At 51.7% G+C, this 26,484-nt stretch overlaps 1 protein-coding gene across 1 annotated transcript in view; it reads right to left on the bottom strand.

Annotated features, from left to right (window-relative positions):
• WDR18 (WD repeat domain 18) overlaps positions 1 to 26,484 on the bottom strand; it is a 103,593-nt gene that overhangs the window by 20,023 nt on the left and 57,086 nt on the right. The window contains exon 8 of the mRNA XM_060232823.1: positions 7,478 to 7,644. Coding sequence (XP_060088806.1) covers positions 7,478 to 7,644 — 167 coding nt within the window. The remainder of the gene's footprint in view (positions 1 to 7,477; positions 7,645 to 26,484) is intronic.

Raw genomic sequence — 26,484 nt, 5'->3', positions numbered from 1 at the left:
TCCCTTTGGCCAGGAGCTAATCCATCACAGCTGACAGTCCATCAGTCTCCTGGGGGAAGAGTGACGGACAGGAGAGATAACACATCCGAGCATCCTTGAGCTTGGAAGCAGGAGGAAGCTGCCTGCACGGTGAGGGGTGGAGGATGGCTCTTTTCAAGAGCAGTTTGCCTTTCTGACTCCTTGCGGTCTTCCAAAGCCGACTACGAGGGCAGCTGATCCCCCATGGTTGGGAAACAAGCGGGCTTCTCGTAAGCAGCACACGGATGGTTTCTAACAGAGCAGTAGACAAGTGCACCTTCAAGACCAACTTATTGCATATACCCATCCTCCGCTGTATTTTAATGTCTTCCTTTTCTTCTAATGGCAAAAAATAAAGGATGAACATATGAAGCTGCCTTATACTGAATCAGACCCTTGGTCCATCAAAGTCAGTATTGTCTTCTCAGACTGGCAGCGGCTCTCCAGGGTCTCAAGCTGAGGTTTTTCACACCTATTTGCCTGGACCCTTTTTTGGAGATGCCGGGGATTGAACCTGGGACCTTCTGCTTACCGAGCAGATGCTCTACCACTGAGCCACCGCCCCTCCCCTCTTGAGAAACCATGCCCTCTATTTAAACTAACAAAGCCAGGATGTTACCTAGATTTATGGCACTTCGCACCCACAACAGCAGTCTGCTATTTATCACCCTCCAGTGTTGTTTCAGCCCTGCTTTGTCTTAACACTAACAAACACAGATCCTTATTTGTGGTTCTTTTAATCTGTTAAAAACATTCCCATGATTCTACAGACCAACTCACTGCCCACTTATGTTAAGAATCGCTGCTTGCCATTCCCATTTTGTCGGATGAAGTCTGCTTAAGAGCATACGAAAGCGTACATTCTGAATAAAACTTAGTTGGTCTTAAAGGTGTACTTGTCTACTGCTTTGTTCTATTGCTTCAGACCAACACGGCTGCCCACTGGGATCTATCTACATGGTTTCTAACAGTTCTGGACACAGAGAGACAGATACAAGCAAGGAGGGAGGGAGAAGAAAGATCCTGTATAAATCGATGGTGTGGCCGCATTTGGAGTACCGTGTGCAATTCTGGTCACCGTGCCTCAAAAAAGACATCACAGAGCTGGAGAAAAGCGCAGAAAAGGGCAACCGGAATGATTAAAGGGTTGGGAACATTTTCCCTATGAAGAAAGGTTAAAGCGCTCGGGGCTCTTTCGCTTGGAGAAACGACTGAGGGGTGACACAATAGAGGTTTACAAGATTACGCAGGGGACAGAGAGGGTAGAGGAGGGACGGCTGAACTTGCTTAACGTAAGAGTCACAAAGAATAAACGTCAGATGTTTGAGGGAAGGAAGGAAGGAAGGGAGGGAGGGAGGGAGGGAGGGAGGGAGGGAGGGAGGAAGGAAGGAAGGAAGGAAGGAAGGAAGGAAGGAAGGAAGGAAGGAAGGAAGGAAGGAAGGAAGGAAGGAAGGAAGGAAGGAAGGAAGGAAGGAAGGAAGGAAGGAAGGAAGGAAGGAAAGAAGGGAGGGAAAAAGGAAGGAGGGAAAGCAACCAAATAGATGGGGAGAGGTGGAAAGAAAGCAACTTTTAACTTCAAAAGCCTTCTCTAAGCCACAAGCTGGCTTGGAGAAGTGATTTAAAGAGGCAAATGCTTCCTCCAAGGGCAGCAGGGGTTCTGAGAGCCACACGACATTTGTGAAAGAGCCACATGCTGCTCCCGATCCACAGTTTGGCCACCCCTGGGGTAGTGAAGGAAGTTCTTTTCTCCCTTTCTCACAATATGAGAACTCGTGGGCCCTCAATGACACAGCTGAGCAGTCGGGTTAGAATGGATAAAAGGAAGTCCTTCTTCACCCAAAGGGTTGATTCACCCATGGAATTCACTGTCGCAAGAGGTGGCGGCGGCTGCAAGCACAGTCAGCTTCAAGACGGGACTGGATAAACAATTGGAGCAGAGGTCCACCAGTGGCTATTAGCCACACCGTATAGTTGGAACTCTCTGTCTGGGGCGGTGAAGCTCTGTATTCTTGGTGCTTGTGGGGGGGCTTCTGGTGTCCTGGCCCCACTGGCGGACCTCCTGATGGCACCTGGTTCTTTGGCCACTGTGTGCCACAGAGTGTTGAAGCCCTCACTGCCCCATTGGCCAGCTTGGAAAAGGCACTTCTCTCTTTAAATCACTTCTCTAAGCCAATCCAGGCAGGGGCTTGGAGAATGCATCTAAAGTTAAAGTTGTTTTCTTTCCACCTCTCCCTCGCCCATCTATTTCCCTCCCTCGGCTTCCTGCAGCTCTGAAACATGCGTTCTTCATGTATTGCGGCTCTCAAACATCTGACGTTTCTTCTATGAAGTTCTTACATTAAACAAGTTTGGCAACCCCTGGACCAGAGTAACAACTAGCAATATAGGGCTCCAGAGGTTATCAAACCCAGTACAATACGTAATATGAACATATGAAGCTGCCTTATACTGAATCAGACCCTTGGTCCATCAAAGTCAGTATTGTCTTCTCAGACTGGCAGCGGCTCTCCAGGGTCTCAAGCTGAGGTTTTTCACACCTATTTGCCTGGACCCTTTTTTGGAGATGCCGGGGATTGAACCTGGGACCTTCTGCTTCCCAAGAAGATGCTCTACCACTGAGCCACCGTCCCTCCCTTAATAACCCCTGGCACAACTATGATTCAATAAACAGTATTCTAAATTATTCTGTAACGTTAAAAACGAGAGCCAGTTTGGTGTAGTGGTGAAGTGTGCGGACTCTTATCTGGGAGAACCGGGTTTGATTCCCCACTCCTCCACTTGCACCTGCTGGAATGGCCTTGGGTCAGCCAGAGCTCTGGCAGAGGTTGTCCTTGAAAGGGCAGCTGCTGTGAGAGCCCTCTCCAGCCCCACCCACCTTGCAGGGTGTCTATTGTGGGGGGAGAAGATTTGGGAGATTGTAAGCCACTCTAAGTCTCTGATTCAGAGAGAAGGGCGGGGTATAAATCTGCAATTCTTCTTCTTCTTATATAAGGCTCATACAAGTACAAAAGAGAGCCAGTTTGGTGTAGTGGTTAAGGGTGTGGAGTCTAATCTGGGAGAACCGGGTTTGATTCCTCACTCCCCTACTTGCACTTGCTGAAGTGGCCTTGGGTCAGCCACAGCTCTCGTAGGAGTTGTCCTTGAAAGGGCAGCTGCTGTGAGAGCTCTCTCCAGCCCCACTCACCTCACAGGGTGTCTGTTGTGGAGGAGGAAGGGAAAGGAGATTGTAGGCCGCTCTGAGCCTCTGTCCTTGAAAGGGCAGCTTCTGGGAGAGCTCTCTCAGCCCCACCTACCTCACAGGGTATCTGTTGTGGGGGACGAAAGGAACGGAGATTGTAGGCTGCTCTGAGACTCTGTCCTTGAAAGGGCAGCTTCTGGGAGAGCATTCTCAGCCCCACCCACCTCACAGGGTGTCTGTTGTGGGGGAGGAAGGGAAAGGAGATTGTAGGCCGCTCTGAGACTCTGTCCTTGAAAGGGAGCTTCTGGGACAGCTCTCTCAGCCCCACCTGCCTCACAGGATTTCTGTTGTGTGGGATGGGGAAGGAAAGGAGATTGTGATTGCTCTGAGACTCTGAGATTCAGAGTATAGGGCAGGATGTAAATCCATTATCATCACTTTCTTCCAAAAAGAGGCGAAAACAGAATCATACACATAGGTACAATACCGTGCAGGATTTCATAACCACAATATCACAACACATGCATACACCATGCGTATTGTGATACTGTAGTTATGAAATCTTGTGCTATGCGGAGGAATCTGCTCATGAGTCTCTTGTGCTTGTATGAGCCTTATATAAATCATTTTAATGAGCCTTACATAAATCATTTTTAATGTGACGGAATATTAGAAAATACCGTTTATTGAATTATGGTTGTGCCAGGGGATATTGACCGGAGCGGATCGTAGGGGCCCTCTCACTCCAGTCCGGGCTCATGTTCACCGGCTCCCAATCTGTTTCCTGGCCCAATGTCTGGTGCCAGTCTCGGCCTTTAAGGCCCAAGGTCAGGAGTAGCCAAACTTGCATAATGTAAAGAGCCCAGCAGAATAAACATGATGCCTGAGAGCCACAAGACGTGAACGTCAGATGTTTGAGAGCGGGAAAGAAGGAAGGAAAGTGGAGGGAGAGAGAGGTGGAAAGAAAGCAACTTCAAACGCATTCACGAAGCTGATCATTGGCCTGGCATGGTGAAGTGATTTGAAGAGAGAAATGCCTTCTCCAAGTCAGCCAAGGGGGTGGTGGGGGCTTTGAGAGCCACACAATGTGTGTGGAAGAGCAACATGTAGCTCCTGAGCCACAGTTTAGCCATCCCTGCCCTATAAGATGATGATGAAGAAGAAGAAGATATTGGATTTATATCCCGCCCTCCACTCCGAAGAGTCTCAGAGTGGCTCACAATCTCCTTTCCCTTTCTCCCCCACAACAGACACCCTGTGAGGTAGATGAAGATATTGGATTTATATCCCCCCCTCCACTCCGAAGAGTCTCAGAGCGGCTCACAATCTCCTTTCCCTTCCTCCCCCACAACAGACACCCTGTGAGGTAGATGAAGATATTGGATTTATATCCCGCCCTCCACTCCGAAGAGTCTCAAAGCGGCTCACAATCTCCTTTCCCTTCCTCCCCCACAACAGATACCCTGTGAGGTAAATGAAGATATTGGATTTATATCCCGCCCTCCACTCCGAAGAGTCTCAGAGCGGCTCACAATCTCCTTTCCCTTCCTCCCCCACAACAGACACCCTGTGAGGTAGATGAAGATATTGGATTTATATCCCCCCCTCCACTCCGAAGAGTCTCAGAGCGGCTCACAATCTCCTTTCCCTTCCTCCCCCACAACAGATACCCTGTGAGGTAAATGAAGATATTGGATTTATATCCCGCCCTCCACTCCGAAGAGTCTCAGAGCGGCTCACAATCTCCTTTCCCTTCCTCCCCCACAACAGACACCCGGTGAGGTGGGTGGGGCTGGAGAGGGCTCTCCCAGCAGCTGCCCTTTCAAGGACAGCGTCTCAGAGCGGCCTACAATCTCCTTTATCTTCCTCCCCCACAACAGACACCTTGTGAGGTGGGGGGGGGGGGGGGCTGGAGAAGGCTCTAACAGCAGTTGCCCTATCAAGGACAACCTCTGCCAGAGCTATGGCTGACCCAAGACCATGCTAGCAGGTGCAAGTAGAGGAGAGGGGAATCAAACCCGGTTCTCCCAGATGAGAGAGCTATGGCTGACCCAAGGCCATTCCAGCAGCTGCAAGTGGAGGAGTGGGGAATCAAACCCGGTTCTCCCAGATAAGAGAGCTGTGGCTGACCCAAGGCCATTCCAGCAGCTGCAAGTGGAGGAGTGGGGAATCAAACCCAGTTCTCCCAGATAAGAGAGCTATGGCTGACCCAAGGCCATTCCAGCAGCTGCAAATGGAGGAGTGGGGAATCAAACCCGGTTCTCCCAGATAAGAGAGCTATGGCTGACCCAAGGCCATTCCAGCAGCTGCAAATGGAGGAGTGGGGAATCAAACCCAGTTCTCCCAGATAAGAGAGCTGTGGATGACCCAAGGCCATGCTAGCAGGTGCAAATGGAGGAGTGGGGAATCAAACCCGGTTCTCCCAGATAAGAGAGCTATGGCTGACCCAAGGCCATGCTAGCAGGTGCAAATGGAGGAGTGGGGAATCAAACCCAGTTCTCCCAGATAAGAGAGCTGTGGATGACCCAAGGCCATTCCAGCAGCTGCAAGTGAAGGAGTGGGGAATCAAACCCGGTTCTCCCAGATAAGAGTCCGCACACTTAACCACTACACCAAACCGGCTATATGGCCTGGAGCCAGCGTAGCTTTGAGAAGAAGAGGACACAGGATTTCTACCCGACCCTTCGCTCGGATTCTCAGAGTGGATTACGATCCCCTTCCCTTCTTCCCACAACAGACCCTATCTGAGGAAGGGGGGACACTGAGAGAGCTCTGTGAGAATTGTGGCAAAAATTGCTTAATGTAAGAGGTCACCCAGCTGGCTGCGTGTGAAGGAGTGGGGAATCAAACCCGTGTTCTTAAACACTGCAACCAAACTACAGAGCCAGTTTGGTGTAGTGGTGAAGTGTGCGGACTCTTATCTGGGAGTACCAGGTTTGATTCCCCACTCCTCCACTTGCAACTGCTGGAATGGCCTTGGGTCAGCCATAGTTCTAAAAGAGAGCCAGTTTGGTGTAGTGGTTAAGCGCACGGACTCTGATCTGGGAGGACTGGGTTTTATTCCCCACTCCTCCACTTACAGCTGCTGGAATGGACTTGGATCAGCCATAGCTCTTGCAGAGTTGTCCTTGAAAGGGCAGCTTCTGTGAGAGCCCTCTCAGCCCCACCCCCCACACAAGGTGTCTGTTGTGAGGGTGGAAGGGAAAGGAGATTGTAGGACACGCTGAGCCTCTGTGCTTGAAAGGGCAGCTTCTCGGAGAGCCCTCTCAGCCCCACCTGCATCACAGGGTGTCTGTTGTGGGGGAGGAAGGCAAAGGAGATTGTAGGCCGCTCTGAGACTCTGTCCTTGAAATGGCAGCTTCTGGGAGAGCTCTCTCAGCCCCATCTGCCTCACAGGGTGTCTGTTGTGGGAGAGGAAGGGAGAGCCCTCTATCCAATCCAATCACACCTTTATTGGCATAACGAAAAGAGATATACAGAAACTTTCCAACCAAACAACAAACAAGGAGATTGTAGGCCGCTCTGAGCCTCTGTCCTTGAAAGGGAAGCTTCTGGGGGAGCTCTCTCAGCCCCATCCGCCTCATAGGGTGTCCGTTGTGGGGGAGGAAGGGAAAGGAGATTGTAGGCTGCTCTGAGACTCTGTCCTTGAAAGGGCAGTTTCTGGGAGTGCTCTCTCAGCCCCACCCACCTCACAGGATGTCTGTTGTGGTGGAGAAAGGGAAAGGAGATTGTAGGCTGCTCTGAGACTCTGTCGTACAAAGGACAGCTTCTGGGAGAGCTCTCTCAGTCCCACTCGCCTCACAGGGTATCTGTTGTGGGGGAGGAAGGGAAAGGAGATTGTAGGCTGCTCTGAGCCTCTGTCCTTGAAAGGGCAGCTTCTGGGAGAGCTCTCTCAGTCCCACTCGCCTCACAGGGTATCTGTTGTGGGGGAGGAAGGGAAAGGAGATTGTAGGCTGCTCTGAGCCTCTGTCCTTGAAAGGGCAGCTTCTAGGAGAGCTCTCAGCCCCAACCGCCTCACAGAGTGTCTGTTGTGGGGGAGGAAGGGAAAGGAGATTGTAGGCCTCTCTGAGACTCTGTCCTTGAAAGGGCAGCTTCTGGGGGAGCCTTCTCAGCCCCACCTGCCTCACAGGGTGTCTGTTGTGGGGGAGGAAGGGAAAGGAGATTGGAGGCTGCTCTGAGACTCAGAGTGGAGGGTGGGGTACAAATCCAATACCACCATCTTTGTCAACACAGAGACACAGAATTCAAGAGCGCCCAACCCCCACCCTCCTGTCCCTGTACCTTCTGATACAGTCCGAGGCAGACAGTCAGCCCCTCGTTGGCTGAGCGCTCCATGCTGTCCACGTTGTAGAGGTGGCGGCTGAATTTTGGCAGCGGCACGCTGGGCTTGCTGTCTGGATTGAGCATGTTGGCTGGTGCCAGAGTGATGAAGGCGTTGGTGACCGGGCCTAAGAAGAGGGGGAAAGAAACGGTTTCACATACAGAGCCTGGCCAGGTGGTGTCCGAAAGACAAGAAGCCGGGCGCTCTTAATGGAGCTCACTGAAATCCTTGCTCTTTGAACAGATTCAAAGAAACCGGCTATGAGAAGCTTGGAGACCGTGCTCGTGCCAGACTGCTGGCCCTCCTCTCTTCAGGATCCTCTGGCGTCCACTGCCCTGGCAGCTCAGTTCGATAGCCTTCCAGGGGGAAAGAAAATGCAACAGGCAGCAGATATCAAACCCTGTGGCCTGGCATGCCAGTTTTGAAGAAGAAGTAGAAGAAGATGAAGGAAAAGAAGAAAGAGGAAGAGGAGAATGCAGATTTATACTCCACCCTTCTCAGAGCAGCTTACAATATCCTTTATCTTCTTTCCCCACAACAGACACCCTGTGAGGAGGGTGGGGCTGATAGAGTTCTCCCAGAAGCTGCCCTTTCAAGGACAGAGCGGCCCACAACCTCCTTTCCCTTCCTCCCTCATAACAGACACCCTTTGAGGTGGGTGGGGTGAGAGAGCTCTCCCATAAGCTGCCCTTTCAAGGACAGAGTCTCAGAGCGGCCTACAATCTCCTTTCCCTTCCTCCCCCACAACAGACACCCTGTGGGGCAGATGGGGCTGAGAGAGCTCTCCCATAAGCTGCCCTTTCAAGGACAGAGTCTCAGAGCGGCCCACAACCTCCTTTCCCTTCCTCCCTCATAACAGACACCCTTTGAGGTGGGTGGGGTGAGAGAGCTCTCCCATAAGCTGCCCTTTCAAGGACAGAGTCTCAGAGCGGCCTACAATCTCCTTTCCCTTCCTCCCCCACAACAGACACCCTGTGAGGCGAGTGGGGCTGAGAGAGCTCACCCATGAACAGAAAGGAGATTGTGAGCCGCTTTGAGACACTGAGTGGAGGGCAGGATATAAATCCAATATCATCATCATCTTCTAAAACGATCAGATGGACTTGGCTGCCTTTGCCACCCCCCCCCCCCATGGCCCAGTCCTCCTTCCCTGTTTGCAGCGAAGGTGCTAGAGCGGCTGGCGATCCCTGCAACGCACCCAAGCGCAGTGCGCCTGCCTCTGCGGCCTTGCTGTCCTCTGTGGAGCATGCCCATCCATCACCCGGACCCCTTGTCCCTCCGGTAATGATCTATCATGCGCACTCGTTTGGCAGAGTTAATGAGCGCTTTAATTACCGCATTTACGTACACGGGCTGCTGCTCCCGTCAGCTTTGCCCCCGCATACACCTCACGGCACCTCTGCTCCCGCTCCCTCCTCCCACCTGCATGGGCCGATGCGCGGCCAGATCAATCGCAGAACTCTGCGCCCTAGACAACGGGCACTGAGGCTGCAGGTGAGGCAGATAAGAACATGTTGGATCAGGCCAATGGCCCATCCAGTCCAACAATCTCTGTGTCGCACAGTGGCCAAAACCCCCAGGTGCCATCAGGAGGTCCATCAGTGGGGCCAGGACACTAGAAGCCCTCCCACTGTGCCCCTCCCAAGCACCAAGAATACAGAGCATCACTGCCCCAGACATAAGAACATAAGAGAAGCCATGTTGGATCAGGCCAATGGCCCATCCAGTCCAACACTCTGTGTCACATAAGAACAGAAGAGAAGCCATGCTGGATCAGGCCAGTGGCCCATCCAGTCCAACACTCTGTGTCACATAAGAGAAGCCATGCTGGATCAGGCCAGTGGCCCATCCAGTCCAACACTCTGTGTCACATAAGAACATCAGAGAAGCCATGTTGGATCAGGCCAATGGCCCATTCAGTCCAACACTCTGTGTCACATAAGAACATCAGAGAAGCCATGTTGGATCAGGCCAATGGCCCATCCAGTCCAACATTCTGTGTCACATAAGAACATCAGAGAAGCCATGTTGGATCAGGTCAATGGCCCATTCAGTCCAACACTCTGTGTCACATAAGAACATCAGAGAAGCCATGTTGGATCAGGCCAATGGCCCATCCAGTCCAACATTCTGTGTCACATAAGAACATCAGAGAAGCCATGTTGGATCAGGTCAATGGCCCATCCAGTCCAACACTCTGGATCACAGTGGCCAAAACCCAGTAGCCATTAGGAGGTCCATCAGTGGGGCCAGGACACTAGAAGCCCCCCCACTATTGCCCCCACCAAGCACCAAGAATACAGAGCATCACTGCCCCGGACATAAGAACATAAGAGAAGCCATGTTGGATCAGGCCAACGGCCCATCCAGTCCAACACTCTGTGTGTCCCACAGTGGCCAAAAAACCCAGGCAGTGAATTCCACATGTTAACCACCCTTTGGGTGAAGAAGGACTTCCTTTTATCTGTTTTAACCTGACTGCTCAGCAATTTCATTGAATGCCCACGAGTTCGTGTATTGTGTGAAAGGGAGAAAAGGACTTCTTTCTCTACTCTCTCCACTCCAGGCATAATCTTGTGAACCTCAATCATGTTACCCTGAAGATAGCGGATTCCACTGTTGAACCACTCTTCCTGCTGCAAAGTTTCTCCTAATATCCCGCCGGTAGCTTCCCACCCTTTATTTAGAACCATGACTGCGAATCCTCTCCTCCGCTGCCAACGGGAACAGCTTCCTGCCCTCCCCTAAGTGAGAGCCCTTCAGAGACTTAGAAAGAGCCATCATGTCGCCTCTCAACCTCCTCTTGTACTGACTGAACATTCCCAAATCCCTCAGCTTTTCCTCCTAAGGCTTGGTCTCCGGGCCCCCGATCGTCCTCATCGCTCTCCTCTGCACCCGCTCCGTTCTGCCCGCATCCTTCTTGAAGTGAGGCCTCCAGAATGGCACACAATGCTGCCGGTGTGGCTGACCCATGCAGTGTTCAATGGGCTAAGTTTGACACTCAGTTCAGAGAGTCAGTTTGGTGTAGTGGTGAAAACTGCGGATTCTTATCTGGGAGAACCGGGTTTGATTCCCCACTCCTCCACTTGCAGCTGCTGGAATGGCCTTGGGTCAGCCGTAGCTCTCACAGACCTGTCCTTGAAAGGGAAGTTTCTGGCAGAGCTCTCTCAGCCCCACCTGCTTCACAGGGTGTCTGTTGTGGGGGAGGAAGGGAAAGGAGATTGTAGGCCGCTCTGAGACTGTCCTTGAAAGGGCAGCTTCTGGGAGAGCCCTCTCAGCCCCACCCACCTCACAGGGTGTCTGTTTTGGGGGAGGAAGGGAAAGGAGATTGTAAGCCGCTCTGAGACTCTGTCCTTGAAAGGGCGGCTTCAGGGAGTGCTCTCTCAGCCCCACCCACCTCACAGGGTGTCTGTTGTGGGGGAGGAAGAGAAAGGAGATTGTAGGCCACTCTGAGACTCTGTACTTGAAAGGGCAGCTTCTGGGAGAGCTCTCTCAGCCCCACCCACCTCACAGGGTGTCTGTTGTGGGGAAGGAAGGGAAAGGAGATTGTAGGCCACTCTGAGACTCTGTACTTGAAAGGGCAGCTTCTGGGAGAGCTCTCTCAGCCCCACCCACCTCACAGGGTGTCTGTTGTGGGGGAGGAAGGTAAAGGAGATTGTAGGTCACTCTGAGACTCTCTCCTTGAAAGGGCAGCTTCTGGGAGAGCTCTCTCAGCCGCACCCACCTCACAGGGTGTCTGTTGTGGGGGAGGAAGGGAAAGGAGATTGTAGGTCTCTCTGAGACTCTCTCCTTGAAAGGGCAGCTTCTGGGAGAGCTCTCTCAGCCACACCCACCTCACAGGGTGTCTGTTGTGGGGGAGGAAGGGAAAGGAGATTGTAGGTCTCTCTGAGACTCTCTCCTTGAAAGGGCAGCTTCTGGGAGATCTCTCTCAGCCGCACCCACCTCACAGGGTGTCTGTTGTGGGGGAGGAAGGGAAAGGAGATTGTAGGTCTCTCTGAGACTCTGTCCTTGAAAGGGCAGCTTCTGGGAGAGCTCTCTCAGCCGCACCCACCTCACAGGGTGTCTGTTGTGGGGGAGGAAGGGAAAGGAGATTGTAGGTCTCTCTGAGACTCTCTCCTTGAAAGGGCAGCTTCTGGGAGAGCTCTCTCAGCCGCACCCACCTCACAGGGTGTCTGTTGTGGGGGAGGAAGGTAAAGGAGATTGTAGGCCGCTCTGAGACTCTCTCCTTGAAAGGGTAGCTTCTGGGAGAGCTCTCTCAGCCGCACCCACCTAACAGGGTGTCTGTTGTGGGGGAGGAAGGGAAAGGAGATTGTAGGTCGCTCTGAGACTCTGAGATTCAGAGTATAGGGTGGGATATAAATCCAATATCATCATCATCATCATCTTCTTCCTGCATCCTTCTTGAAGTGAGGCCTCAAGAACTGCACACGATGCAGTGTTCAATGGGCTAATTTCTCATGTTTGCAAACACATCCTTCCACCGGACCGCAGGCAGATTGCAAACCAAGAACCCGGGATGCAATGATCCATTTCTTTCCCAGGTGCTGACGATCACCTCCTCTGACCCCCAGCGGCCTGCCAGGTCCTCATGAAAGCAAACGCGCTTTCCCACCATTTGTTTGCCGCAGCTGCCGGGAATCAAACCTGGATTCCCTCTACCTGCTGAGCCCTTACGAAGAGGCCTCCCCCCCCTCAGATATGAAGCTGTTATTGGACCAGAAGGGGAAGTCATGACAGACTTCACATTTCTGGGATCCAAGATCACTGCGGAAGGTGACTGCAGCCATGAAATTAAAACACATTTGCTCCTTGGCAGGACAGCTATGGCGAACCTGGGCAGTATAATAAAAAGTAGGGACATCACCTGCCAACATAAGTCTGAATATTCAAAGCGATGGTATTCCCAGTAGTAATGTATGGCTGTGAGAGCTGGACCATAAGGAAGGCCGAGCACAGAAGAATAGATGCTTTTGAGCTGTGGTGCTGGAGAAGACTCTTGAGGGTCCCTTGGACTACAAGATCCAATCAGTCAGTCCTATGGGAAATCAACCCTGACTGTTCCCTGGGAGGTCAGATGCTGAAGCTCAAGTACTTTGTCCACCAAATGAGAAGGGAGCACTCCCTGGAGAAGACCCTGATGCTGGGAAAGGCAGAAGGCAAAAGAAGGAGGAGACGGCAAAAGATGAGATGGCTGGACAGTGTTACTGATGTGACTAACAGACTTCGGAGGGTGGTGGAAGACAGGAGGGCCTGGTGTGACTTTGTCCATGGAGTTGCAAAGAGTTCCCTCTAAGCTGAGTTAGCGTGAGCTAGCTCATAGATTTTTAGCCTCCAGCTCACACACCATGAAATTCTGACTGCAGCCATGAAATTAAAAGACGTTTACTCCTTGGGAGGACAGCTATGGCCAACCTGAGCAGTATAATAAAAAGCAGAGACATCACCCTGCCAACGAAAGTCCATATAGTCAAAGTGATGGTATTCCCAGTAGTAATGTATGGCTGTGAGACCTGGACCATAAGGAAGGCTGAGCGCAGAAGAAAAGATGCTTTTGAGCTGTGGTGCTGGAGAAGACTCCTGAGGGTTCCTTGGACTGCAAGATCCAATCAGTTAGTTCTATGGGAAACCAACCCTGACTGTTCCCTGGAAGGTCAGATGCTGAAGCTGAAGCTCAAATACTTTGGCCACCCAATGAGAAGGGAGCCCCCACTGGAGAATCCCGATGCTGGGAAAGACAGAAGGCAAAAGAAGAAGGGGATGGCAGAAGAAGAGATGGCTGGACAGCATTACTGATGTAACAAACATGAATTTGAGTGGACTGCAGAGGATGGTGGAAGACAGGAGGGCCTGGCGTGACTTGGTCCATGGGATCGCAAAGAGTCAGACTTGACTGTGCGACTGAACAACAAAAAAATTGAAGACTCTTGAGAGTCCCTTGGACTGCAAGAAAATCAAATCCGTCAGTCCTCAGGGAAATCAACCCAGACTATTCCCTTGAAGGTCAGATGCTGAAGCTGAAATACTTTGTCCACCAAATGAGAAGGGAGCACTCGCTGGAGAAGAACCTCATGCTGGGCAAGACAGAAGGCAAAAGATGCAATGGTTAGACAGCGTTACTGATGAGACTAACAAGAATTTGGGCAGACTTCGGAGGATGGTGGAAGACAGGAGGGCCCGGCGTGACTTGGTCCACGAGGTTGCAAAGAGTCGGACTCAACTGAGCGACTGAATAACAACTATCTAGTCCAGTGCTGTCTTCGCCAACCAGCAGAGAGCGGCTTGCACCAGCCCTGCAAATGAGCCTGGATCGTTCTGCATGCAAAATGTGCTGTTGTGCTGCTGAGCTAAAAGATCGCTTGGCTCTGGGTACCCAGGAGACCAAAAGGTTGATTCAGGGACCTGCAAAGCAGGAAAACATTTGTCCCGCCTGCCTATAAATTCCACCTTGCCTCGGGCGTTTCTGTGAGCGATGAGTGAGCTGCTGTTTCTTAAAGCTCTAAGACGAGCTTTCTTCTAAATTGTAATTCCGGGCACTCTTTTAACCGTCTGCACGGCTTTGTTGTCAAGAGCGTTAAAACGCCAAGGCTCTTCTAACTTGCATCTGCCTCTGCACGAGTTGCCGTTCTGAGCGTCTCCGCCGACTGGAAGGAGAACAATTCTTTCCCGATATGCCTGCAGATGCAAGCTCTGACTCATGAAAATTTGAGCCGTAACAACTGCTGTTAAGCAGGGGTGTCAAACATGCGGCCCTGGGGACGAATCAGGCCCTCGGAGGGCTCCTATCAGGCCTCCAAGCAGCTGGCTGTAATCTGCCTCCTTCTCTCTATATCTTGCTTCCTTCTGCAATAACAGCTTGCTTCAGCACAGGAGCTACAGCGCAAAACCTCTATTCTCTCCATTGGCTGAGGCTCCTCCCTTGGGAGGAAGGGAGGGGGAGGCAGAGCTTGTTTTCCCAGGCTCTCTCAATCTCCCAGCAGAGCTACTGAGCCAAGCTCTCTCTCTCCCTTCTATTGGCAGAGGCTCCCCATCCCCAGGGAAGGAAAAAAAAGATACACAGCTTCCTTCGCTCAGTTCCCTGGATCCCATGGGAGAAATACAAAGAAGGCACCTTTAAGACCGACGAGTGCGGACGTTTTAAGTTTTTAAAAATATATATATTTGTGCTTGTCTGTGTCCTTTATAAAGCTTATATCTATGCTACCTAATCTTCAATAGGTACACACATGGCCCGGCCCAACCCAACAAGGTCTCATTTATATCAGATCCGGCCCTCCTAACAAATGAGTTTGATACCCCTGCAAGTCTTTAAGCCGCCGCTGGATGCGTTTTGTTTTGGAAGGGAAAAAGCTGCATCGCACAGAGGTGCGACAGGCAGCACCCCCCCCCCCCCCCGTCTGCGGGAGATGATATTCTGCAATGCGAGCAGAAGCAAGGTCGGCCAATTGCAAAGAGGCACAAGAGGCCGTTGGGGTTGGGTGTGTGTGCGTAAAACCTCTCGTTATTTAATTAACAAACCGGGGTGACTGGCCCAGCCCGCTAAGAGCTGGAAGCTCGCTGTTATTTACAAGGCGGCTCTTGGATTCTCGGAGGATCTGGCGACAGCGGCGGGCGCTCCATCTGATTAATTTACACAACTGCAAAGTTATGTTCCCAGCCTGGTTATTAGGACTGTCTGGCTGTGGGAGGATTTACTGGCTTCCGCCCTGCCGGGACCAGACTTCTGGCCAGGCTGTTAATGGTCTGCCGGCCTGCCGGCCACAACAAGGAAGGGGAACTCCAGGTGGAGAAAGACACGTCTGAGAGCTCTGTGAGGTCGAGATAAAGGATGCTAATGCCTCCCTCAGGGCAGGGGAGAGTGCGAGGAGCTCCAAAGCAGTGACAGACAGGACTTCCTGGGCAGGGAGGGAAGTAATCAGGCGTCCCAAGGAAGGGAGGGGAGATCACAGCACGAGGCAAGCGCAGGGGGACCGTGAATCTCTCTGCCAGGACGCTGCCAGTCAACCGACCCAGAAGAGGAAGATGATGACATTGGATTTATACCCTCCCCCCTCCGCTCTGAATCTCAAATCTCCTTTCCCTTCCTCCCCCACAACAAAAGCCCCATGAAGTAGATGGGGCTGAGAGGGCTCTCCCAGAAGCTGCCCTTTCAAGGACAGAGTCTCAGAGCGGCCTACAATCTCCTTTCCCTTCCTCCCCCACAACAGACACCCTGTGAGGCAGGTGGGGCTGAGAGAGTTCTCCCAGAAGCTGCCGTTTCAAGGACAGAGTCTCAGAGCAGCCTACAATCTCCTTTCCCTTCCTCCTCCGCAACAGACACCCTGTGAGGTGGGTGGGGCTGAGAGAGCTCTCCCAGCAGCTGCCCTCTCAAGGACAGAGGCTCAGAGCGGCCTACAATCTCCTTTCCCTTCTTCCCCCACAACAGACACCCTGTGAGGCGGGTGGGGCTGAGAGAGCTCTCCCAGAAGCTGCCCTTTCAAAGACAGAGCCTCAAAGCGGCCTACAATCTCCTTTCCCTTCCTACCCCACAACAGGCACCCTGCGAGGCGGGTGGGGCTGAGGAACCGCTCTAACGGTCAGGAAGTTCTTCCTAATGTTGAGCCGGAAACTCTTCTGATTTCATTTCAACCCACTGGTTCTGGTCCTACCTTCTGAGGCCACAGACAACAATTCCACCCCATCCTCTATAGGACAGCCCTTCAAGGACTCAGCCGCCTCCTCTCCAGGCTAAACATCTCCAGCTCCTTCAACCTTTCCTCATAGGACTTGGTCTCCAGACCCCTCACCCTCTTCGTCGCCCTCCTCTGGACCCGTTCCAGCTTGTCTAGATCCTTCTTAAAATGCGGTGTCCCAAACTGAACACAAGACTCCAGGGGAGGTCTTACCAGAGCAGAGTAAAGCGATACCATCACTTCAAATGGAAGTGCCAGAGACCGAAGAAGGGCCTTAGTCCACACTGCATATGAAACTACAGGAACTCATCAAACTGCCCAATACAGTCAGATCCCTGGATCATCTAGCCTAGGGGTCGCCGACCACTACTGGTCTGTGGCCTGTTGGCAACCGGGCCGCAGCCTCCTCCCCCGGCCCCGCCCCTCCTGCAGCGCCTCCAGCACCCTCCGTTTAGGGCGAAGCACCACCTTCCCCGATTCTTTAAAGGCTGACAAACCCCAACCCCCCCCCTCCCGCTGATCGGCCGTGGGGGGGGAGGGCGGGGCCAAATTCGGTGCCCTCACCCTGCTGGTCCCCGGTGCCACAAAGGTTGGGGACCACTGAACTAGCCCACCAGGGGTGGCCAAACTTGCTTAATGTCGGAGCCACATAGAATAAAGATCAGATGTTTGAGAGCCACAAGACAGGAATGTCAGATGTTTGAGGGCATTGGGGGGGGGAGGGAAAATAGATGGGAGGAGAGAGAGAGGCGGAAAGAAAGCAACTTTAACTTTAAACGCCTTCTCCAAGCCACCAGCTGTTGTTTATATATACATAATGAAATTAATTTATAAGTTTTTTTTAAAAAGGGCCCTGAATTCCAGCAGTGGAAACAAAGGCAGGGCAATGGAATTTACTGAACTGGCGGTGTTGGGGTGTGTGTGTGTGTGTGTGTGTGTTGGACGACAGCTGAGCTTAGACTGGCCTATGACCTGGCCTGACTTCTCCCACTGTCTGCCCAGAGGACCAGGTATGAAGGATGGCTCAGCACAATGAGGTGGTTTGGGCACCCTGTAACACCGTGTGCAGTTCAAGATTTGGCCGTGCTCGTTCTGTGCCCTTTCGCTGACCAAACACCTGGCTCTTTCAAGAACGCCGAAGCCCAAGAGAACCTGCCACTCTTGCTCCATTTCAAAAAAGTCACAACACAGTATATAACAGCAGAAAACGACAACTGTGTACAAAACACACAAAACGGAAGATTGGTATCACTTACCGTGAAGCTTCCTTCTCGGTGGACTGGCAGTGGGTCGGTCCGACTACTGGGTATAGGCTCCTCCTCCTCGTCACAGGGTCGGGTGCTCCAATCGATCCGGAGGGGGAGTGGCCTATACCACCCAGGACGCGCCAGTTGTATCCAAGCCGCATCCCCCTAATAATAAAAATTTTCACCACCTCCCCATTCACGTACAGAAACGAATAAATGAGAAGATTAGTTTATCACAGTTCAACACACCATACAAAATGGCAGATTGAAAGAAAAAGTCATTGTCAAGCAAAGCAAAGGTAATATCCTCCCACAGGGAAAGCACCATTGCTCCAGAATCCATCTCCAAAACCCAGGAAGCCGCTCAACTTCAACGGGCGGGCCGGACCGACCCACTGCCAGTCCACCGAGAAGGAAGCTTCACGGTAAGTGATACCAATCTTCCGTTCTCCGGTGGTCTGGACAGTGGGTCGGTCCGACTACTGGGACGTAACAAAGCTGAACATCCCCGGGCGGGACCGGCTTCCCTGTTTAGAGTGCGTGCTGCAGCACACGCCTCCCAAAGGCCGCCTCCGCTGAAGCCCATTTATCCACCTTATAGTGTCTGGTAAAGGTATGTACCGATTTCCAAGTCGCTGCCTTACACACAGCTTCTAAGGACGGAAAAGACCAGTACACAGCTGATGTTGCAGCACCCCTTAGAGAATAGGCCATGATCCCATCTGGAGGGGTTTGACCTTGGGCCTTGTAAGCCAAAACAATGCACTCCCGTAGCCACCTGCTAAGGGAGGAAGTGGAGACCTGTCGTCCCTGCGACTTCTTGCTAAACGAAACAAACAATGCATCAGACTTCCTCCAGTCTTTTGTGCGATCAATGTAAAAACTAAGTGCCCTCCTAACATCTAAACAGTGCAGCTCCCTTTCCTTGGGAGACTGGGGATTGGGACAAAAATTTGGAAGAACCAACTCCTGGGACCTATGAAAAACAGAATTAACTTTAGGAATGAAAGATGGATCTGGTCTCAGTACCACCTTTTCATTATGGAAAACACAAAGCTCCTTGTCAACCGACAGGGCCCTTAATTCAGACACTCTCCGTGCTGTAGTGATACCCACTAGAAAAATTGTTTTTAGAGTCAGTTCCTTCAGTCCACAGGAATCCATAGGTTCGAAGGGACGCCCACACAAGGCATTCAGTACTATATTCAACTTCCACGAGGGGAATCTATGTACCTGTGGGGGCTTAAGGAGAGCAACACCCTTCAGGAACCGTTTAATATGTGGATGCGCTGACAAGGATTTACGCCCCCGCACCCCCTGTATAGACGATATGGCCGCCACCTGACGCCGTAGCGTGCTGGTAGAAAGCCCCTTGTCTGCCCCTTCCTGAAGAAAACCTAGAATACCATTTACCTTCACCTTCATCGGATCCCACCCCCGTAAGGTAGACCACGAAGCAAAAACCTTCCAGGTGGTATTGTATATCCTATTAGTGGAACACTTACGCTATGCCAACATAGTGTCCACCACTCTGGTGCTATAACCTAGTTCCTTGAGCTGCAACCGCTCAGCCTCCAAACTGTCAATTGCAACATGTCTGGTTGAGGGTGAGACATGTTGCCCTGTGTCAGAAGGTCGTCCCTTCCCGGCAGCCGCCAAGGAGGCTGAATAGACAACCTCAGAAGCTCCTGGAACCATGACCGTCTCGGCCAGAAGGGAGCCACCAACACCATCTCTGCCTTTAGTTCCACCACCCTCTGTAACACCCTGGGTAATAGAGGAAGGGGCGGGAAGGCCTACACTAGTCCCGTCGGCGCTGAGGGCATCGGTTCCTTCTGCCCTTGTGTCTCTGACCTTGGCAAAGAACCTGTCCACTTGGCAATTTTCTGCCGTGGCACACAAGTCCACTGACACTGGTCAGTACCTGTCCACTATTAGACTGAAGGTGTCCCTGTGTAACCTCCATTCTGTTTGGTCCAGCCAGCGTCTGCTGAGCCAATCCGCTAGCCGATTGTCCTTCCCTGGAACATGCACCGCTTTGATTGACAGGAGATTGACTTCGGCCCACTCGAAGAGAACCTTCGCCTCGGCATGAAGGGATTTCATCCTGGTTCCTCCCTGTCGATTTACATATGCTTTGGCGGTTGAGTTGTCCGTTTTCACCAGGACATGGTGACCCCTCAGAACTGCCTGCAACCCTTGCAACCCTAACCGGATCGCCCTGAGTTCCAGGAAGTTGATACTGCGCTTCATCTCATGAGGCTCCCACTGACCCTGGATCATTTGATCCTGTGAGTGAGCCCCCCAACCCCATAAACTGGCATCTGTAGTCATGCAAACCCTCTGAGGTTCGCGAAGCGGGTAACCTGGACTGAAAAGACCCAGGTTCAACCACCACTGTAACTGGGACGTCACCTCTAACGGTAATGTCACCAGTTTGGGAATTTTGTTCCCTATAAACTCCTGAAAAGGCCGCAGAAAAAATTGTGGGGGACGAGTGTGGAATCTGGCCCAAGACTGTAGATCCTGAAAGGATACCATCATCCTTAAGACTTGTGCTAACTTCATAACTGACACCTTCGGTTGCTGTAACACCCCTTGCAGAAGGAGGCACAACTTCTCCCGTCTCTCTGGGGTTAAGAAGACTCTGTCCACCTTTGTATCTATTTCCACTCCCAGATGCACTAGCCTCTGAGAGGGAAGAAGATTGCTCTTCTCTAGGTTCACCACGAAGCCGTGAGAGCGCAACATGGTCACTGTCTGCTGCATGCCCTTCAGGCATTGCTGGTGGGACCCTGCCTTCACCAGAATGTCATCCAGGTAAGGAAATAGGGCCACACCCTGCAATCTCAGCTCCGCCACCAGAATTTTTGTGAATACCCAGGGCGAAGACTTCAGACCAAACGGCTGTCTCCATCTTGAAATGACTTGTCAGGATGAACTTGTTGAGCCATTTCAGATCCAGGATGGTTCTGAACTCCCCGCTCTTTTTTGGAACTAAAAATATCACCGAATAGACCCCCAAACCCTGTTGAAGTACCGGGACGGCCTCCACTGCCCCTATATTCACCAAGTGCTGAATGGCCGACAACATTGCTCTGTGAGTAGATAAATCTTTTTTCCGGGGAACCCCTCGAAAATGGTTGGGGGGAAGAGAGTGGAATTCCAAGGCGTAACCTTGTTCCACTACTTCTAAAACCCACTTGTCCTGGATTGACTGGTTCCAGATGTCTGTGAAAAGGGAAAGACGACCCCCTATTTTGTTTGTCGGCTGGTGAGAGGCATAGTCACTGGGATCCTCCTTTCTTGGAGGGATTTTTGGAACCCTGATCTGACTTCCCAGAATAGTATGGTTTGGGATCACGCCCCTTCTGCTGCCACTTCCCTCTGAAGGGACGAAAGGGACCTGGTCTGGATGGTTTCTTCGAATCTCGAAAGGAAGGAAAGGACTTCCTCTGTTTCGACTCTTTACTCTTGGAAGGTAAAACCTTCTTTTTATCCTTGTTCTCAATGAGGTATCTATCTAGACCCTCCCCGAACAACAAGGTTCCTTTAAAAGGCACTGCTGCCACCCTGGCCTGGGCTGCAGTGTCGACCTCCCAATTACACAACCAAATGTTGCGTCTGGCAGCTACCCCACATGCCATGGCTCTGGCCGCCAGTTGCATGGTGTCTAATGAACTATCTGCCACGAAGGCAGCGGATAAAGCAATCTTTTTTTTTTTTTTTTTTTTTGCTCGTCCTTGAACTCCTTAGGAGCTCCACTGTCTGCTGCTGCCAAGTTATTAGACCACGTGCACATTGCTCTGGCAAACAATGAAGACGTAGTGGCTGCCTTGATGGCCCAAGATGTCACTTCAAACTCTTTGCGTAAAGCTTGCTCAATCCTCCTATCGCATGGATCCCTGGGTAAACCATCTGCGTCCATAGGAAGGACCGAATTGGAAATCAGGCTAGTTACAGGGTCATCCACTGTTGGTAACTTTAATCTCTTAGTAACCTGTAGAATAAGAGAATAAAGTTTGGAGAGAATCTGTTGGTTTGCTTTAGGCTTAGTCGGACGTTCCCATTCCTCCTTGACCAGGGCAAAAAAGGCCGCAGGCAAAGGAACCCCTGTCTGAGCACTGCTCAATTTTGGCATCATCTCCCCTGAACCTGTGGGGAGATCAGGATCCAACTCCTCATTTTCTTTAGGAGTGGGTACAAAGTTGAGGGTCCTCAGTACTTTGGGAAGCAATTTTGAATAGTATTCAGAAGGAAAGAGCCTAGATTGAACAGTGTCAGTCTGCTCCTCCTCGTCTGACAGTGCACCCTCCTCCTTATCTGACTGCTCAGAGTCTTCTGATTCCTCAGCTGAGCTCAGGAGGGGGGAGTCCAAACCCAAAGGAGGCTTGATCTTAGAGCGTCCTTCCATAGTGTCACTGGGACTAGTATCTCTGCCCCTTTTCCTTCCATCTTTCCTTTTTGGCTGTAGGGAAGCAGGGGAGTCCAGCTGCTGACGAAGGTCCTGTCCCAACTCTTTTAGCAGCTCTTTCTTAAGCCAAAGGACTAAATTTGACTTGGCATCCTCTCCTGTGAGGTCAGGATTCTGAGCCTCCTGTTGAGGAGTCAGAGCCCCAGACAGAAGAGGTAGATCACATTCGCTGTGTGAGTTGCTGTGAGAGCTAGTCGCCATTTTGTTGCTTTTCACGTCCCTATAAGGGAAGGAAAGGCAAATGCAACTAAAAAAGAAGCGGGAAAGGCTCAAATGGAGGACAGAATGCCTCCGTTGCGCCCTCTAACGGGCTTTTGTGTATCTTGCCTTCCAGTCAGGAACAAACCCCCTCAGAGGCCTCTCTCTCTCACTCCTTTGCCAAGCCTATACGACTAGGCCGTCCGAAGGAGAGACAACGCAGGCAGCATGGGGACCCTTCTGAAGCCCCGTGGATCCGCGCGCAGCCCTATTGCTGTAGGGTGACTTACCGCGCTGCCGCTCCGCTTGCCTCCTCTCTTTCCTTCCCGCTTGGTTCCAATCGCGTCTGCGAGGGAACAAAGCGCTGCAGGCGTCTGCCGCTCGCTCAAGGTCTACTCGCGAGTAGACCCTGCAGACTGCCGCCACCAGCGTTGTTGGGACCCATCCCAACGCTTCCGGTCTGTGAGGGAACGAAGCGCTGCGGGCGTCTGCCGCTCGCTCAAGGTCTACTCGCGAGTAGACCCTGCAGACTGCCGCCACCGGCGTTGTTGGGACCGATCCCAACGCTTCTGGTCTGTGAGGGAACGAAGTGCTGCGGGCGTCTGCCGCTCGCTCAAGGTCTACTTGTGAGTAAACCCTGCAGACTGCCGCCACCGGCGTTGTTGGGACCGATCCCAACGCTTCTGGTCTGTGAGGGAACGAAGTGCTGCGGGCGTCTGCCGCTCGCTCAAGGTCTACTTGTGAGTAAACCCTGCAGACTGCCGCCACCGGCGTTGTTGGGACCGATCCCAACGCTTCCGGTCTGTGAGGGAACGAAGCGCTGTGGGCGTCTGCCGCTCGCTCAAGGTCTACTCGCGAGTAGACCCTGCAGACTGCCGCCACCGGCGTTGTTGGGACCGATCCCAACGCTTCCGGTCTGTGTTTTATTTCAATAATCCGGATCTTCTGCGCTCCTCAGCAAGCGCCTGGAGAAAAACCGTCCTGCCTCGTGCAGGGCCGGGAGAAAAACTGGCGCGTCCTGGGTGGTATAGGCCACTCCCCCTCCGGATCGATTGGAGCACCCGACCCTGTGACGAGGAGGAGGAGCCTATACCCAGTAGTCGGACCGACCCACTGTCCAGACCACCGGAGAAAAATATATATACCGTCTCTCTTGTTTGTCTCAGTTTGTTTTCCAACAACGCAAAAACACAGTATACAAAAATATCTCACAAAAGGAAAGGACGCACAAAACTTCAAATGTCCAGAGCTAGTGCCTATTGGAAATTTGATGGTCTTAATGGACGTCAAAAAGAAAGTCTTAGTGGATGTCAAAAAGAAAGATTTAGCAGATTGGCTCTTCGAGGAAGCACTGAATGCGAAACATGATCCAAGTTGACGGGCACGTAAAGGGGGCATCACCTTTAGAGCCTGGATTTGAATATATATAGTGTGTTTTGTACACAGTTGTTGTTTTCTACTCTTGTTCCATCAGCAGCAAAGGGCCGAGACCAAGAGATCGTGAAGATTACGTACAGCAGAGATCACGGAAAGTGTGATCACAGAGAACTGGAAGGTTTTCTCCTTTGCACAAAGGAAAACTGACACCACACCAGGAAGGGAGAGGGGGGAAATTATCAAAAAGTGAACTCAGAAGCATACCAGTCAATGGCCTGTGACAGATGGTATGTGCAAGGCCTCCTAATCTGTTTCTCTTTTGCATTTCTATCCTGCCCATCCTCCAGGACTCAAGATGGCAAACTCAAGACAGAGGAGAAGGAGGAGGAGGAGCAGAAGAAGAAAGAGGAGGAGGAGGAGGAAAAGGAGGAGAAAGAAAAGAAGGGGGAGGAGGAGAAGGAGGAAAATAAGGAGAAGGAGGAAAACAGGAGAAGGAGGAGGAGGAGGAAAAGGAGAAGGAAGAGGAGGAGGAAAAGGAGAAGGAAGAGGAGAAGGAGGAGGGGAGGAGGAGGAAAAGGAGGAGAAAGAGGAGGAGGAGGACAAAAAGGAGGAGAAGGAAGAGGAAAAGGAGGAGGAGGAGGAAAAGGAGAAGGAAGAGAAGGAGAAGAAGGAGCAGGAGGGGGAGGCGGAAACGAAGGAGAAGGAAGAGAAGGAGCAGGAGGAGGAGGAGAAAGAGAAGGAGGAGAGGAAGGAGGAGAAGGAAGAAGATGAACAACAGCAACAACATCTTCCTCCTCCTCCTCCTCCATGGATTGCCCCCTTCTTGGTTGGTGCCCGGCTCTGTGAGGCTCTTCCTGGCTCGTGCTGATGTACAGCCAATGCTATCAGCATGGCTAAAGCCAAACACAGGTGAGAGGGACACACGTGAGCCCTCCAATCTGTGGCGGACTCCTCCTCAGTCCCCACCTCAGGCTGGCTCTAGTCCAACATTTCAAAGAAACCACCATTTGGGATTCTGAGCCAGCATTCAAAGAGCCCCTTTCTGGCCCAGAAACAAAATCTCCTTTGCGGTACGCAGAGTTCACCTTTCTCAAAACAACTCAAGGTAGATACAAAGCAGATGATGTCTTACCTTGGAGAGGGCAAAGACTTCCTAAAGCGGCTCGCCACGCGAAGGGGAGGAAGAACACCAAGTCCAAGGACGGAGATCATTCATGGCTGACAGGGAAATGCACAAGGTCAACAGACACAAGTGTGTCCAAGCTTGCCCTTCACTTTGATAGAATCAAGATTCTTTTCTTCAACCAAAGGCTGGTACAGGGCTGAAAGACCACCTGAAATTCCTGGTGTCCATCTCATAAGAACAACAAGGCAACATAAGAGAAGCCATGTTGGATAAGGCAATGGCCCATCCAGTCCAACACTCTGTGTCACACAGTGGCCAAAAAACCCAGATGCCATCAAGAGGTCCACCAGTGGGGACAGAATTCCAGGAAACCCTCCCACTCTTGCCCCCCAAGCACCAAGAATACAGAACATCACTGCCTTAGACATAAGAACATCAGAGAAGCCATGCTGGATCAGGCAATGGCCCATCCAACACTGTGTGTCACATAAGAACGTAAGAGAAGCCATGTTGGATCAGGCCAGTGGCCCATCCAGTCCAACACTCTGTGTCACATAAGAACATAAGAAGCCATGTTGGATCAGGCCAATGGCCCATCCAGTCCAACACTCTGTGTCACATAAGAACACAAGAGAAGCCATGTTGGATCAGGCCAATAGCCCATCCAGTCCAACACTCTGTGTCACATAGTGGCCAAAAAAACCAGGTGCCAGTCAGGAGGTCCACCAGCAGGGTCAGGACTTCAGAAGCCCTCCTGCTGTTGCCCCAAGCACCAAAAAGACAAAGCATCCCTGCCACAGACAGAGTGTTCCATCTCTACCTTGAGGCTCACAGCCACTGAAGGACCTCTGCTCCACATGCCAATCCAATCCCCTCTCGAAGCTGCCTGTGCTTGTTGCTACTTCCTGCGGGAGCATACTATAGCTACAAATTTTTTCCCGGACGAAACATATCGCAGGGGAGCGACCCAAGATCACAGGCGATGCTACAGAGATGGCGCGTTACAAAGCAAAAAAAAAAAATACAAGGAATCTGGGAGTCTAATTTTTGAGACAAGAGAATAAGCCAAAATTTGTTCCAGCTATGGAAAAGGACAAGGACCCCGACACTCAAAGTTATGCACCAATATCCCCCGGTGAGATTTCACCAAGGCTAGCCAGAATACTTCCAAGCAAGCCACAGCAGCCTTAAGGGCTACACCAGAGGTGTTGAACTCATTTGCTATGAGGGCTGAATCTGTCATAAATGAGACCTTGTTGGGCCAGGCCATGTGTAGACCTATTTAAGATTAAGTAGCAGCGATATAAACTTTATAAGACACCGTTAGAGGCTTATCCCGTTATCAGGATAAGCCTGTAACACACACAAACACAATCAATCAAAAAACACACACACCTTAAAACATGCTTAAAACGTTAGCACTTCTTGGTCTTAAAGGTGCTTTCTTTGTATCTCTCCCATGGGATCCAGGGAACTGGGCAAAGGAAGCTCTGGCTCTTTCCTTCCTTCCCTAGGGGTCAGGAGGGGGAGGAGCCTCAGTCAACAGAAGGAAGAGAGACTTGGTTCAGCAGCTCTGCTGTGTGATTGAGAGAGCCTGGAAAAACAAGCTTTGCCTTCCCTTCTTCCCCCAAGGGAGGAGCCTCAGCCAATGGAGAAAACAGAGGCTTTGCTCTGTAGCTCCTCTGCGATTAAGCAAGCCTTGCAAAGCAAGCTGTGATGCAGAAGGAAGCAAGAGAGAGGGAGAAGGAAGCAGACAAGAGCCAGTTGTTCGGGGGCCTGATAGGAGCCTCCAGGAGCCTGATTCAGCCCCCAAACCACATGTTTGACACCCCTGCTTTACCCAGTTCCCTGGATCCCATGGGAGAAATACAAAAAA

Source organism: Heteronotia binoei, chromosome 2 (genome assembly GCF_032191835.1).
Source record: "Heteronotia binoei isolate CCM8104 ecotype False Entrance Well chromosome 2, APGP_CSIRO_Hbin_v1, whole genome shotgun sequence".
Taxonomy (NCBI): Eukaryota; Metazoa; Chordata; class Lepidosauria; order Squamata; family Gekkonidae; genus Heteronotia; species Heteronotia binoei.
The sequence above is the reverse complement of the archived record's forward strand: the minus strand, read 5'-3'. Positions and strand labels throughout refer to the sequence as shown.